This window comes from Sphaerodactylus townsendi, linkage group LG05 (assembly GCF_021028975.2).
Source record: "Sphaerodactylus townsendi isolate TG3544 linkage group LG05, MPM_Stown_v2.3, whole genome shotgun sequence".
Lineage (NCBI taxonomy): Eukaryota > Metazoa > Chordata > Lepidosauria > Squamata > Sphaerodactylidae > Sphaerodactylus > Sphaerodactylus townsendi.
Window position 1 is genome coordinate 111,069,448 of NC_059429.1, and position 13,205 is coordinate 111,082,652.

Genomic DNA, 13,205 nt, shown 5'->3' on the forward strand with positions numbered 1-13,205 from the left:
GTCAAACACTCTGGAGCCCGTTATCCATGGAACGCTTACTTCAGGGCTCTTTGCGTTGTGGCGAGGTCTCCTTGCGTTTCTGTCGCACGGCTTGTCTGCTGAACACTTTCGCATCTACTTTTCCTGTTTTTCTTAACTCTGCCCATTAACTCGCTCTTTCTTACAGGCACACATTTGAAAGATTGCTGGCTTTGGTAAAGCTCTTTCAATTACTGTTATAATCCCTCCCCCAAATGAAAGAGGAACAGCAGTTCTCTGGACCACGCATTCTGCTGAAGAAGGGGACCATATCCTGGAACTGATATTCTCCCTCCACCCTCATGCTTCCTGCCGCTACTGCTGCTGCAGGAGGAGAGAGTCTTGTTATTTCACTCACTATTCCTGGATATTTCAAAATTCTTGTATTAGATCCATCATCATCTTGATAGCTCTAACATGGCATGCTAGAAGTTGAAAGAAACTTTTTAAAAGCCCTCCTGATCATCGAGGAGGGGGGAAGTAGAGGAGGGGTGTAGCAAAAAATTCCAATGCCAAGAATAAAACAGGGCCGTTTGTTCCCTCTTCCCTGTGAAGCAGAGATTATGGGATCTGCCACGCAGCGAGGGGGTGGGGGGGAAGGCATTCATAACAAGTTCTGCCCTGAAGAGAATCTCCCTTCAGCAAGAGGCAGGGCACCAGTACATAATCAGCCTGGGCCTCAGTCAGCAGCTGCCACTCACGGGAAGGACCTATTACATCATATTCTAAATGCACACTGGCTGACCATCCTCTACTGTTCAGCCCTCAGCACCTTCCTTATGAGGAGAGGCTGCAGCGTTTGAGACTCTTTAGTTTGGAGAGGAGGTATGATTGAAGTCTATAAAATTATGCATGGGGTAGAAAATGTTGACAGAGAGAAACTTTTCTCTCTTTCTCACAATACTAGAACCAGGGGGCAGACATTGAAAATGCTGGGGGGAAGAATTAGGAGTAATAAAAGGAAACATTTTTTCACGCAACGTGTGTTTGATGTTTGGAATATGCTGCCACAGGAGGTGGTGATGGCCACTAACCTGAATAGCTTTAAAAGGGGCTTGGACAGATTTATGGCTACCAATCTTGATCCTCCTTGATCTGAGATTGCAAATGCCTTAGCAGACCAGGTGCTCGGGAGCAGCAGCAGCAGGACATTGCGTTCACATCCAGCATGTGAGCTCCCAAAGGCACCTGGTGGGCCACTGCGAGTAGCAGGGTGCTGGACTAGATGGACTCTGGTCTGATCCAGCTGGCTTTTTTCTTATGTTCTATCTTCAGTAACCCCAGCCCCACATTATTTTAAAACGACAAGAGTCTGTTTTGAAGTAGGATTATTTTAATATCCACTCATGCACAGAGTTACTTTCACCACTTGTTTTATAAAATGCAATATAAAAATAAATTCTCAAAAGGTGTATACTAGAACCAAACACCTGAATTCTACGTAACAGCAAAAGGCAAAACAAGTTAGTCTGAAATCTATTACCGAGTAAAATGCCAAAAAGTCGTTGACGGACAGTATAGTACAAACAAAGCACCTCAACCACCTTATGGGAAAAAAGTCTCGGGCTTTATAAATGCACGTTTAGCTGCAGTATAAATTCAAGTATTTCAACTTGCAGAAATAGTTATCTTCCTATGTTAGCAGTGTTAAAGGCAATTTGATAACTGTGGTGTGACTACCATTGTCTCTTATGGCAATGAATAGCTCTAATGCAACTGGTCTGCGTGGATTTGGAAAATTCAATACTGCAAAAGTACCTTATAATCCAAGGTCGTAAGGGGACAGCAGGTTTGTTTTCCTCTCCACCCAAAATAATCCAATGCCCTAATGGGGGGTATAATGCCTTAAGCTGTTATCACTATGCTAACACCTCAGTGGTAATACGGTTGCTCTCAAGTGCTGTAGGCGGCTGACTGTTCCTTGGAGGTACCTCTGAGGCAGCTACTACAGAACAGATGTGAGTCGCAGGAAACACAACCGTGAGGTCTGAAGAGGCATGGGTGGAAGATGGTTCAGAGTAGGCTCCATTAATAAGACAACACCTACAAAAAATAACCAGATACAGGTAAATACAACCTCTACAAGCCTTTTGTTCCAAGTACCAAGGTACAGTACCTGAAAAGTTGAAAGAAAAAAATCTAGCCTCTAACAGACCCATAAAGGCTGTTCTCAGTCACCAAAATGTATGAACCTTACAATGATGCAAAGGTTAGTAGGATTTAAAGAACTCTCGCACTCATCTTCCCAAGGATAGAGTTTGCAGCGTGAAAAAAGGATGCTAAAACTCTGTCCTCAAAGACTTCTAAAGGAAACACATTGGGCTTGCAATTTCTCTTCTGGACCAGTTTAAATGTTAATCAGAGCAAGGACAGCTGACCCGCATCTACCCAGCATCTCTTAACAGAGGCTTGTGCCCATGCAGGGCAGCTGACTGTGAAATGTTATCATGCTGCAAATCCACCACTGGACTAATAACACACATGAAATGCCTCCCTTAAAATGAGATACCGGGCATATGTCTAGCCACACGGTAAATGTCTTGCTGGTCAGCTTTACATTTAATATAATAGTAAGGTTTCAAGGAGGCTTCACTAGTCTTTTTAATAGTGGCTCCCTCCCCCAAAACACACACCTCTTTCCTTTTTCAGATATTAGCTTATGCTCTGGTCTAGGGAGACAGTTGTAGGCCAATCCTTTTTTACTATTCCAAAGGCATACTAGAAGGGCCGTGCTTATCTGAACAGTGTTAGACTAGCGGAGTTTCTTAATACTTACTAAAATTTCCTTTCCTCCCAACAAGTCATCTGTGCTTGTAAGACCCACTTACTGAAGGCCAAACATCACAATCCAGATAAGCATACATGGATATTCCACGGAAAAAATGGTCAACCCCCTCATGGTAGTTAAATGCAGCTTTTTTGTGGGTTTTGTTTATACAGCAAGCACCATTTCTGGTGATATCCATGCCATTCTCCATAGAATGACGGACATGTTATTGTTTCAGAAAGGGGGGGGGGGTAGGAAAGGATGAAAACCTCTCATCCACCTGCAACCTCAAGGGAGTTCCAATCAACATTAGAGAATAATTCCCTGTCTTGCTTTGACACTTAAAAGTAATACTATACATGAAAGTCACAGAAGGGGTTGGGGGGGGAGGGGGAGAAAAGACTAATTCAAGCAGTACATCAGAGGGAAAATGAACTGCCTCCCTCTTTTGGCAACAGCGGGAACCTTCTATGAGATCTGGAAACAATAAAAAGGCAACTACAACTTGGCACACACAAGAAAACGGTCCCACTTCTGAAGACCCTATTTTGTATTTACAATAAGCACCAGTTTCTGGTCTGTAGTTGGCACTAAGTAAATGCCCCCCCCCCACATTCCCTTCTCTCCCCCCCCCACTCTACCACATGTATTTTAAAAGTGCTACAAGTATGAGGTGGTGAAAATAATCTTGACCTGCTCCCCTAAGACTATAGAACAGCAGTCAGTGCATTAAGATTTCAATCTGTGCTTTCCCATGTTCTATTAATCATGTACTTCACACAGATCTACAACTCAATTCTTCGAGCAAGAAGTCAGTTCCATGTGAGATAACTCAAAGGGAGGGTCCGGGAAGGTCTAGGAAGTTGAACTTCAACCATACAGAAGGCTCTACGGCACTGCTGCACAATAGGATATGGTCCTGGGGACGAGACTAGTAATAGGTTTCACCAAGGAAGTCAAAGCGAAAGTAGCATTGAGATCTATGTGACTAATCGGGAACATTTAGAAACCTGATAGTTGTGCTTATAGAATACCCTGTCTACACTTGGTTTACAAAGACTAGTTCAAAAATCCTATCTCCCAAAAATAAAGGTAACTAAAACAGCATCTCCCTCGACTTTACAACTACAGCTATTAACAGTTCTCTGCACGTCTCCCCTCTGCAAGACCTACCGTAAAAGGGGTTATTCTACAACAGTGACAGGGCATTAACTTACAACGGAACAACTGTGCAAAATATCTCTCCCTCCAAAGTTGGTCCTAGCTGCTGAACAAATTCAAAAGTTAGCAGGGTTCGCAAATGCTTGCGTTTTATTATAACTACTGGCATTTGCTAACCCACTAATGCAAGGTGCAATTTAAGTCCCCCCCACCCCGGGGTAATATTCCTTGCAAGCAACAAACCTCTGTTGCATTTAAGTGGTGAAACCACTGAATAGTTGGGAAAGTGACAACTGGGAGAAGAGTATGAATTCGGCAACCGAAAGGGGTCTCCTGGAAGCTGCTCTGCTATTTGGCACCCCCCTCAACCAATGTCAACTAGCAGAGGCTCAAGCTTGAACCTCACTGCTGGCTGCAATTCCAAGGACTTTTGTCCATATGTCACACCCCCACAGTGGCAAATCCAGCACTGTGATGCTAACTTATGTATTTGGGGAGCAAGACGCCCTCCATTTCCAATGCGACTTTCTTCCAAATCAGTTGCGTTTAGGAGCACAGTGTTAGCAGGATTCCTCAATTTGCATCAGTATATGTTATTCTTTTAACAAGAAGGGTCACTAAGCCCCAAATTTCGAGGAGGCTCAAACCGATCGCCATCTACCACATTCCCACAGAACTCTACCTTGCCCCATTTCCTCTTCCTTTTTAATTTGCTTTGGTTCCAATGTAAAGTGCCTCAACAAGGCTCCAGTTTCAAGAACAAGGCAGAGTTCGTAATCTCTTTGTGACCCGGGAGGGGACCCTTGGGAAGCGTTCCCTGCCCATTTAATAGCAGTAATAGAGCTGCGTTTTCAAGCTTCGCAAGGAGTCATCGCACTGCTTCTCGTCAACCTCTGCACTCATTAACGGGGCATCAGGTGAAGGGTCACTGGAGGGAGCCAGGTGGGCAGCGTCATACAGGAAGTCACTCTCTGAGGCCAGCAGCAGGTCATTCCAGGCCGAGATGTCCAGGCTCCCAGCCGTGCCCCCGTATTCTTCAGGGAGGATCCTGGGTGGAAGATTATGATGGAGAGAGCTCACGTCTGATCCGTGGAGAAAGAACTGAAAGAGAAAACCCAGACCCTTCAGTAACACACCTATTCAAAAACTGAATTTACTATCAACTCTACTTGGGGCAGGGGGAATTAAGTAAGATTTTAGACCAGTAGCACCTTAGAGAGCAACCAGAGTTTCAGGGTGGAAGCTGTCAAGAGGCAAAACTCCCTTTGCCAGACACAGTAACCTCTGTTCTACTGAAGAGAGCTTTGACTCTCGAAAGAGATGAAGAGAGCTTTGACTCTCGAAAGTGTACACCCTGAAACTCTGGTTGCAGCTGTTCTCAAATCTAACTGCTCTACTGCAGGCAAACATGGCTACCTTTGAGACTATCTACAACTGGGGAGAGGGGAAGTGTATCAATTTTAAAGAAGTCAGGCTGCAGTTCACACAACCTGCCCTTGAGTACAAACTGACAGTGGTGACAAAAGCAATCAGCCTCATATCCCTGATCCCGAGACATTCAGTACAAGCAACATGTTCCAAAACAACCTTGTTCCGCCAAGAGAAACTGTCCCTGTACTCTTGCCTGTGCACATATTCAGTCACCAGCTCTCGCCAAGGTAAGTGATGTAAGAGCACTGACCCCGTTGGATTTAGGACATAGGAGAGATCAGATCCCTTGCTGAGCAGAAATCTATTAAGCCATTGCATGCCTTTGGAGAAGGAAGGGGCTACAGTTCTCTTCAGGGGCTTGGGGCAGCTAGAAAACCTGAACTGCAACTTAACTGCACTGTCCTGTGACCGGCTCAAAAAATGAATAGGACTCATGTCCAGGGAAAAGAGGTATCTGAGACCATCCTCCCGATAATTCATAATTCCCATCACTCCTGGTTATGCCTGTCTAATATTATAAAAATCACCTCTTGGCGGAGGATGTTTGGAATGGAAACAAGTCCTAGAGTAAGTCAAATCAGGTATGCCTCACTCAGTTTGGTTTAAATAGGAACAGTCTTCACGCTTGTCACTTACCCAAAACATGCTGCCACTTACCCGATTTGCTATTTTCTCTTTCAGAAAAGGTTTGATGATTGCAAAAATGCCCTTGAAAATGCGAGGTTCATTTATTATGTTGACAGCTTTTATTCTAATGGGAAAGCCATCCTAATGGGAAAAAAATGCAAACAAGATTGATAAAGAATGGTCACTTTATAGATAATAACATTGGGGGAAGTGATATAAAACAAGCCCGTTGTATCAATGGAAGCCTAATTTTCAATTATTAATATGGACTCAAAGTTGGGCAGAACTGAAAAATATTCTGTGTGGCCAACAGTGCTATATTCAGAAATACCAACAGATATGAAAAGAAAATCTATTTTGCCCAACTGTGGCAGGTCTCCTTTAATGAAGAGATGGCAAAAAGTTAAATGCTGGGTGAGAAGATGGGTGAGAAAGTATACAACCTTCACAATAAACCAGGTTCAAACCCACCACAAAAGAGATTATCTGCACTAGCTTTAGTGAAGGCAACCCTAGCACAATCCTTTAGCTTCAGGTTAAAATGCTTTGCTGTTGATTTCTTCCAGTTTTATTATTATTATTACTATGGTAGATTTCACAGTTGCCAGATCTTTAGCTGGTTGTTGGTCTTTTATTACAATTCGAGCCTCACCCAGAGGCCTAGGAAGTTGTAATGTATTGGCGTAGAATTCGTGCGGATCCCAACAGGGCTGTCTTCTCAATTTGACAGAGGCTAATTTTGTCAATTTGAAGATGTTTCAAGTGCTGCCCTAGTGTTTTCGGGATGGTGCCCAGTGTGTCAATTATTACTGGGACGACCTCAGCTGTTTCTGCTATATTATTATTATTTATTCGGTTTGATATACCGCTCTATCCCTGAAGGGCTCTGAGCGGCGTACAGCTGATCAACATAAACATATCCACTGTTGCTGGACCCAAAGTGAGGGAAGGGGGAGATGGCATGGGTAAAATGTGGATCCGTGTCTAATGAACCCAAACTTTCGAGGCAATCTGGATATTCTCAATATCAGGAATTCAGGAATGTCTGAGTTTCCCCAAAAATGTCAGGTCCATTAGATGGGAATCCAAATTTTGCCAGAATTTTTTTTTTGTTGCACACTCCTATTTACCACTACCCTTGTCCAAGCAAATTGGAACAATAAACTTTTAAAAAGAAGAAAACTTCATAAATTATCTCTATATACAAATAGAGAAAAACAAAGCAGCCATTTTTACAAGAAAACTGATTTCTGTTATCTGGAGTTCAGTTGTAATTCTGGGAGATCTTCAGCCAGGCCCCAAGGTCAGTAACCCTAGTACGTAATACCTTTATTTAATGATCCCAGTTTGCCCTAGAAGATAGGGCATCTTATAAATTGAACAAAATAAATACATTAATAAGAAGTATTGGACAGATAATTGCACAGTGTCTCATTCTTGGACTGTGGTCATTTCCCCCCTCTTATTCTGTGACTTTTATTGCAGCACGCTTGGTATAGGTTTTGGTCTAATTCTACAAATACATTGAGCAAAGACCTTGCAGGAAGCTTATTCCATTCCTCCCTCATTTGGTTTCATCCAGTCAGTTCAAAATGCACGAGATAAAGAGTACCCCCATCCATAACATTCTTGTCTTGGATGCCCTTCATCTAAATATTAGACAGCTCCTTAAACCAGTACCAACTAACTTGCCATTCACCAATTTTATGCAACGTTTTCTTCACAGAACAATACATTCCATCTCTTCTACTGGACACTTCTTTAGGCAGGGACTGGTTTTACAGCATTTTATCTCCAGTATTTTAATTGACAAAAGTAGTTCACACTGAACTCCACCCCTCCCCCAAATGTCGGGCCTTACCTGAAGAATTCCAATCACCTTTTTGGCTATGAAAGGACCAAAATGGGAGGCCTTAGATAAGCTGACTCCTTTGTAGTCTGCAAGGATCACAATTCCATTCACCTGAGTCCCTTCGGACTGGATGAGCTTTTCTAGAGTTAAGTAAATGGCACGGATGTTTTCAGTAATTGGGTAGTTACTTGGTGTCCAGTTACCTATGGTTGTAAGAAAAAGATGGTAAGTTGCAAAGCTCATGAGAAAACAAACAGCATCCTCTACTTGCCTTACAATTATTAGCTTTGCTTCACAATTCTCAGCCCTTACAATTGTTCTTGCTTATGAAAAAACGCCTGTTAATTTAGGGAAGAGACATCATCAGTAATACTGGAGGCGTTCATTTTATGAGAAGACAAGATTTGTAGTCACATACACGTGTACTAGCTTATTATTATTCTCTGCATCTTTATATTTATTTATTTATTTTATTTGTTAGTTAGATTTGGAAACTGCCCACCCCTGAAGGATGGTGAAAAAAGGTGTAAAATTGAATTAATGTAGATACAGGAACTACTGATAAGCCAAATATAGTGACTGGATTCTACCACCTCACTGCAGACCCATATTTAAGCCACTTTCCATGCTTTTTGGGGGAAGCTGGGGGTGGGTGGGTACCAACCTCTCAATTCAGGATACTAGGGACACAGCAGACAATGGTGGATAGGGAGAGATGGGAACGGCGGCTTCCGCAAACACCGCTCTCTCAGCCTAGGATCATTAATTTCTATAGTAGTTCTTTGACCAATGTTTTCATGGAGATACACCTTTGTAAGCAAACCATGAGAGCCAGTATGGTGTAGTGGTTAAGAATGGCACACTCTAATCCGGAGAGCCGGATTCAGCTCCCCATTCCTCCACATGAAGCCTGCTGGGTGAGCTTGGATCAGTCAAAATTCTTTCAGAACCCTCTCAGCCCATGCAGAGGCAGGCAATAGCAAACCACCTCCGAACGGCTCTTGCCTTGAAAACCCTGCAAGGTCACTGTGAGTCAGCTGTGATTTGTCGGCACCTTCCACCACCAAGCAAGCCATGGATGGAGAAAGAAAGAAGAGTCTGGACTGGGTGGCAACACTGACAATGGTACTGGTGTGTGTGTGTGTGTGTGTGTGTGTGGTGTGTGTGTGTGTGTGTGTGTGTGTGTGTCAAAATGAAGGCATTCCTTAATCTCTGCACTGGCACCATATGGCCTTGGCCTTGGTTCAGGACTGGGTTGGGGATAGACCAGAGAGCGCTTGCCTCTCAGCATTAAATTGGAAAGAAGCCTGGTTCTACTGGAGTCCGTTCCAGGTAAGTTTATTCATTAATTCATGTCTGGACAACTGTCTTAGCCTAATCTTTTCAGAGCCAAACCACAATTGACTAATGGTGGCAAGCAGGGGGTGTGTGGGGTGTGTGTGTGTGTGTGTCCATCTCAACCTCTTCTAAACTTGACCACCGTAAAGTGCCAGGATACAGATGCTGGGCAAAACTGCTGAATTAAGCAGATTTAGATCTGGTATGATCAGTGCCTTGATGGAAGATCACCTGCAAACCCTGTTTAATGCTATTCTGAGATCCATGCTGGGATATAATAAGGATAATACTATTATTATCATTAGTTTAAAGATACGCTTTCTATATAAATGTCAAATTGCCCCTTTTCTGGTCCATTTCACATTCCAGGTCTGAACACAGATACCTCTGTGTCAATGTAAAAACATAAGAACAGCCTGGCTGGGTCCGACCACTGGTCCCATCTAGTCCAGCATCCTGTCTCTCACAGTGCCCCGGATCACAAATTTAGTTCAGTTTGGAGTATTTACAACTACATTAATTTTACCAAGATAACATGTACATGTGCAAGCGGGGAGGAATAGAATAAGACACCAACAACATAAAGCAACTATTATCCGTGTATTGTCGAAGGCTTTCATAGACGGATTCAACTGGTTGTTGTGGGTTTTCTGGGCTGCATGGCCATGGTCTGGTAGACCTTGTTCCTAACATTTTGCCTGCATCTGTGGCTGGCATCTTCAGAGGTGTGTCACAGAGAGATGTCTGTTACATACTGTGAATGTATCACAGGTGTATCACAGAGAGAAGTCTGTTAGACACAGTGTGTAACAGACTTCTCTCTGTGATACACCTCTGAAGATGCCAGCCACAGATGAAGGCGAAACGTTAGGAACAAGATCTACCAGACCATGGCCACACCGCCCGGAAAACCCACAACAACCAACTGTTATCCGTGTTTTCAATACCTACTAAATTTCTGTAGCACTGTTTTAAAAGTTAAGGAAATGAAGTGAGAAGAATAACAAATGTTTTCAGAAAACATGGTAGTGACAACAGATGGGCAGCCTAATCGCAAGGGGGGGGGATCTCCTTCTTGAGCTGGCACAGCCCTGTGCTGGCATGGGGGCCCATTCTGCCAGTACAAGGTGCAAGTGTGCTGGCTGAGGGCCAAGCACCCAACCCAGAAGCCATTGTCCTCGCCTAGGTTCACCAGTGCACAAAGCTGCCTGGGGGTATTTCAGGGGCAAGCAAGGGGGTAGAGTCAACCTTACTCAGCTTTCACTACCTTTGGAGCCACTGCGCCCTCAGTCATATGCTACTTTTTCGTGGCTTATCGCCGTAATCCCCCATGGGGCGTTGTTGGTGAGAGATGGGTTTTTTCTGGGCGCTGTGGGAAAGCTCTTTGGAGAGGGCAGAGTGGTGCTGGAACGGTGCTGTCCCCGCCCACCCTTCTGCTCTGGATTGGGCCTTTAGGAACAGAATAATAAAATTAGGTGCTCCATCTGCTCAAGGAGAACATGACACTGATACAAAATTGGTTCTGAAGATGGCTCCCCCCTACAAAAATAATATCGCCCATATTGTTGCCAGATCATTGATTCTGCTGTCCCAAATCACTGTGGTTTAGTAGAACTCCAGAATTTCTAGTACCACACTGAGGGAAATGAAACAAAACGCCTCAGTTTCAAGACAAAGGCAGACTTTGGCTCAAGCAGAAACGCATGCAAGACACAAGAACTACTAGAGCTCCTAAATACTTAACCAAGCTCACACAAATACCTGGGCGAATGCAGACTACGTGACGTCCTTCAGAGTCTAAGTGAGGAAGCACAGTGACAAACCCAGATTCTAATACAGGCTTTATAGCAGACGGTCTCAGATTAGTAAAGACTTCAGGCCAGCTGCGCCTACAGCAGTGGTAGTTCACAAGAAGCTGTAGCGCCCGGTCATAATCAAATTTCCGGGCTCTAAGGAACCGAAGCAGGAAAGTATCATCTAGACATGTCCCAAGGTTAGGATAGTCTTTGCACACCATATCTCTGAGAGCCTGTACATCTCGAAGTCGCCACTCCGGTTTTTCCTGCAATTCTTCTCGTGCCTTGGCAATAAGCTCAGCAGACAGCGTACACACATATTTGGGCTGCTCGGGCAGAACTTCAACTCTGGGCAGAGTTGCCTCAGACGGACTTGTAACTGTGCCATCACCATTTCCGGACATTGGTTAGTGGGGAAGTCTGAAAAATAAGACAAAAATAAAATAAAATAAAATATATAAGTAAAGGTAGTCTCCTGGGCAAGCAACGTGTCATTATTAACCCATGGGGTGACATTTACTAGGCAAACTATGTTTACAAGGCAAACTATGTTTATGGGGTGGTTTGCCGTTGCCTTCCCCGTCATTGACAATGTTTACAATGTTTACAATGTTTACTAGGCAAACTAAGTTTATGGGGTGGTTTGCCGTTGCCTTCCCCTGTCATTGACACTTTACCCCCAGCAAGCTGACCAACCTCAGAAGGCTGGAAGGCTAAGTCTTGAGCCAGCTACTTTAACCCAACTTCTGTTGGGATTGAACTCAGGTCACGAGCAGAGCTTTGACTGCAGTACTGTAGCTTCTCACTTTGTGCCACGGGGCTCCTATGTTTATCTACAAACAAACAACAGCGCTTAGCATCTACAACAGCACTGAAACTAAGAACACCCACAGAGGCAATTCACCAATTCAAAAATCATACCAAACATAATACAGGCAGTTCAGTTGGGAAATAATAACCTCTTTGAAGGAAGACTTGTTCATCAGCAATGAGTTAAGATGATGTAATGTTCTGTATCAAAAGACACCCGTTTATTCCAAGATAATTACTTCACAGCTTATGATGCAGCGCTATTAACCTCATATAATTTACAATGTGCATGTAAGAGTCCTTTCTGACTCATGGGCAGATCCTTCCCTTCTCCCTCCTCCTCTCTTACTCAGTGAATCTGCCTGAAATTCACTCCAGAAAGAAAGCCACTGCCCATCACAGCAAAACAATACTGACCAACAACCAACTGCCTTGCCTTGTTGTTACAAGGCAGCCTCGTGCAATACATTTTAAATGTCAAGTGGTTTGGGAAGAATAAAAACACACTAAACAATCTTGCAGCGCAGATATTCCAAAACAGGCACTGCAAAGAGAAGCGGAGTAAGTATCAAAGGGGAGGAAGCAGCTTTCTGCCATATAGATTTATGCTCACCCACAAAACAAAACAACTTAAAAGCCCCTTTGAAGTACCCCCCACCCCAAATGAGTGGAAGAGAGAAGAAAGATGTGTCCGGGGAATTAAGCAATAGTTGTTAGAGTCACCCAAGAGTTACCAGCTTTGGCTTCTCCCAGGTATTGGATGCGTCGAAGATCAAGGCAACCCTACAATGTTAGTCCCATTCTTCGTGCCCAGAGAGTTTCTGAACCGAGTCCCATTGGGAGGGTCGGGGAAAAGATGATGGGGAGGAGGCAGCCAAGTCGCCTTCCTCCTCCTCCTCCTCCAACGGCACTTGCGATGGATAGAAAACCCCTCGATACTCACCACGGTCAAAGCAGAAGCAGCCGCTTCCAGGGAGGAAATCGGCTGTGATCCGGAATCACTCGAGTGAAATAAGCCTCTATGGATCAGGGCATAGAGATCAGGCGGCGAGAGAAAGAGAGAGAGAGCGGCCGGATTTTCCTTATTTAAAACATGCCTATGGTGAAACGAGCATGCGCATTACTGCCATGAAGGCTAAGGGCTGCAGTCAAAGGGAGGGTATTTAGGATTCCGGTTCCCATTGGCCGCGTGTTGAATTCTCCATGTTTGGGGTGAAAATTGCCATTTTTCATAAGCAGTGACACTTATCGGAAAGTATTTCACTCTCATTGTCACAGCAGGAGATAGATGGGAAAGGCTGTAGTCAGGGGGCCAACTCGGACTTGAGAAATTTGGGGTTTGTCAGGTGCCTGGGATGGAAAATTGCACAGAGGGGATGTGATGGCACAGAGTCTACTCTTCAAA

The 13,205-nt window shown here is 44.1% G+C and overlaps 1 protein-coding gene across 3 annotated transcripts; it reads right to left on the reverse strand.

The window, feature by feature from the left end:
- Positions 1-1,333: 1,333 nt before the first annotated feature.
- On the reverse strand, positions 1,334-12,891 carry TTPAL (alpha tocopherol transfer protein like). 3 transcript variants are annotated; one of them, XR_007244649.1, is made up of 6 exons: positions 12,744-12,891; positions 10,956-11,410; positions 7,866-8,059; positions 6,035-6,145; positions 4,629-5,047; positions 1,334-2,061 (listed from the first exon to the last, which is right to left on the reverse strand). XR_007244649.1 is itself a non-coding variant. In XM_048498424.1 (5 exons), exons 2-5 carry the CDS (start codon positions 11,392-11,394, stop codon positions 4,772-4,774), a joined length of 1,020 nt encoding a protein of 339 aa, XP_048354381.1. In that variant the 5' UTR covers positions 11,395-11,410; positions 12,744-12,891; the 3' UTR covers positions 1,334-4,771. The 3 variants fall into 3 exon arrangements, 2 of the variants coding, with proteins under 2 accessions (XP_048354381.1, XP_048354382.1); XM_048498424.1 differs by having other exon boundaries at positions 1,334-5,047; XM_048498425.1 differs by lacking the exon at positions 12,744-12,891 and adding an exon at positions 12,535-12,721 and having other exon boundaries at positions 1,334-5,047.
- Between the last annotated feature and the right edge of the window lie 314 nt (positions 12,892-13,205).

Excerpts from the sequence above, each read along its gene's own strand:
- TTPAL (XM_048498424.1), bottom strand. The coding sequence starts at position 11,394 with ATGTCCGGAAATGGTGATGGCACAGTTACAAGTCCGTCTGAGGCAACT. Across the intron at positions 6,146-7,865 it reads AGGTGATTGGAATTCTTCAG|GATGGCTTTCCCATTAGAAT; the intron begins GTAAGGCCCGAC and ends TTTTCCCATTAG. Across the intron at positions 5,048-6,034 it reads AAGAGAAAATAGCAAATCGG|TTCTTTCTCCACGGATCAGA; the intron begins GTAAGTGGCAGC and ends TTTCTCTTTCAG.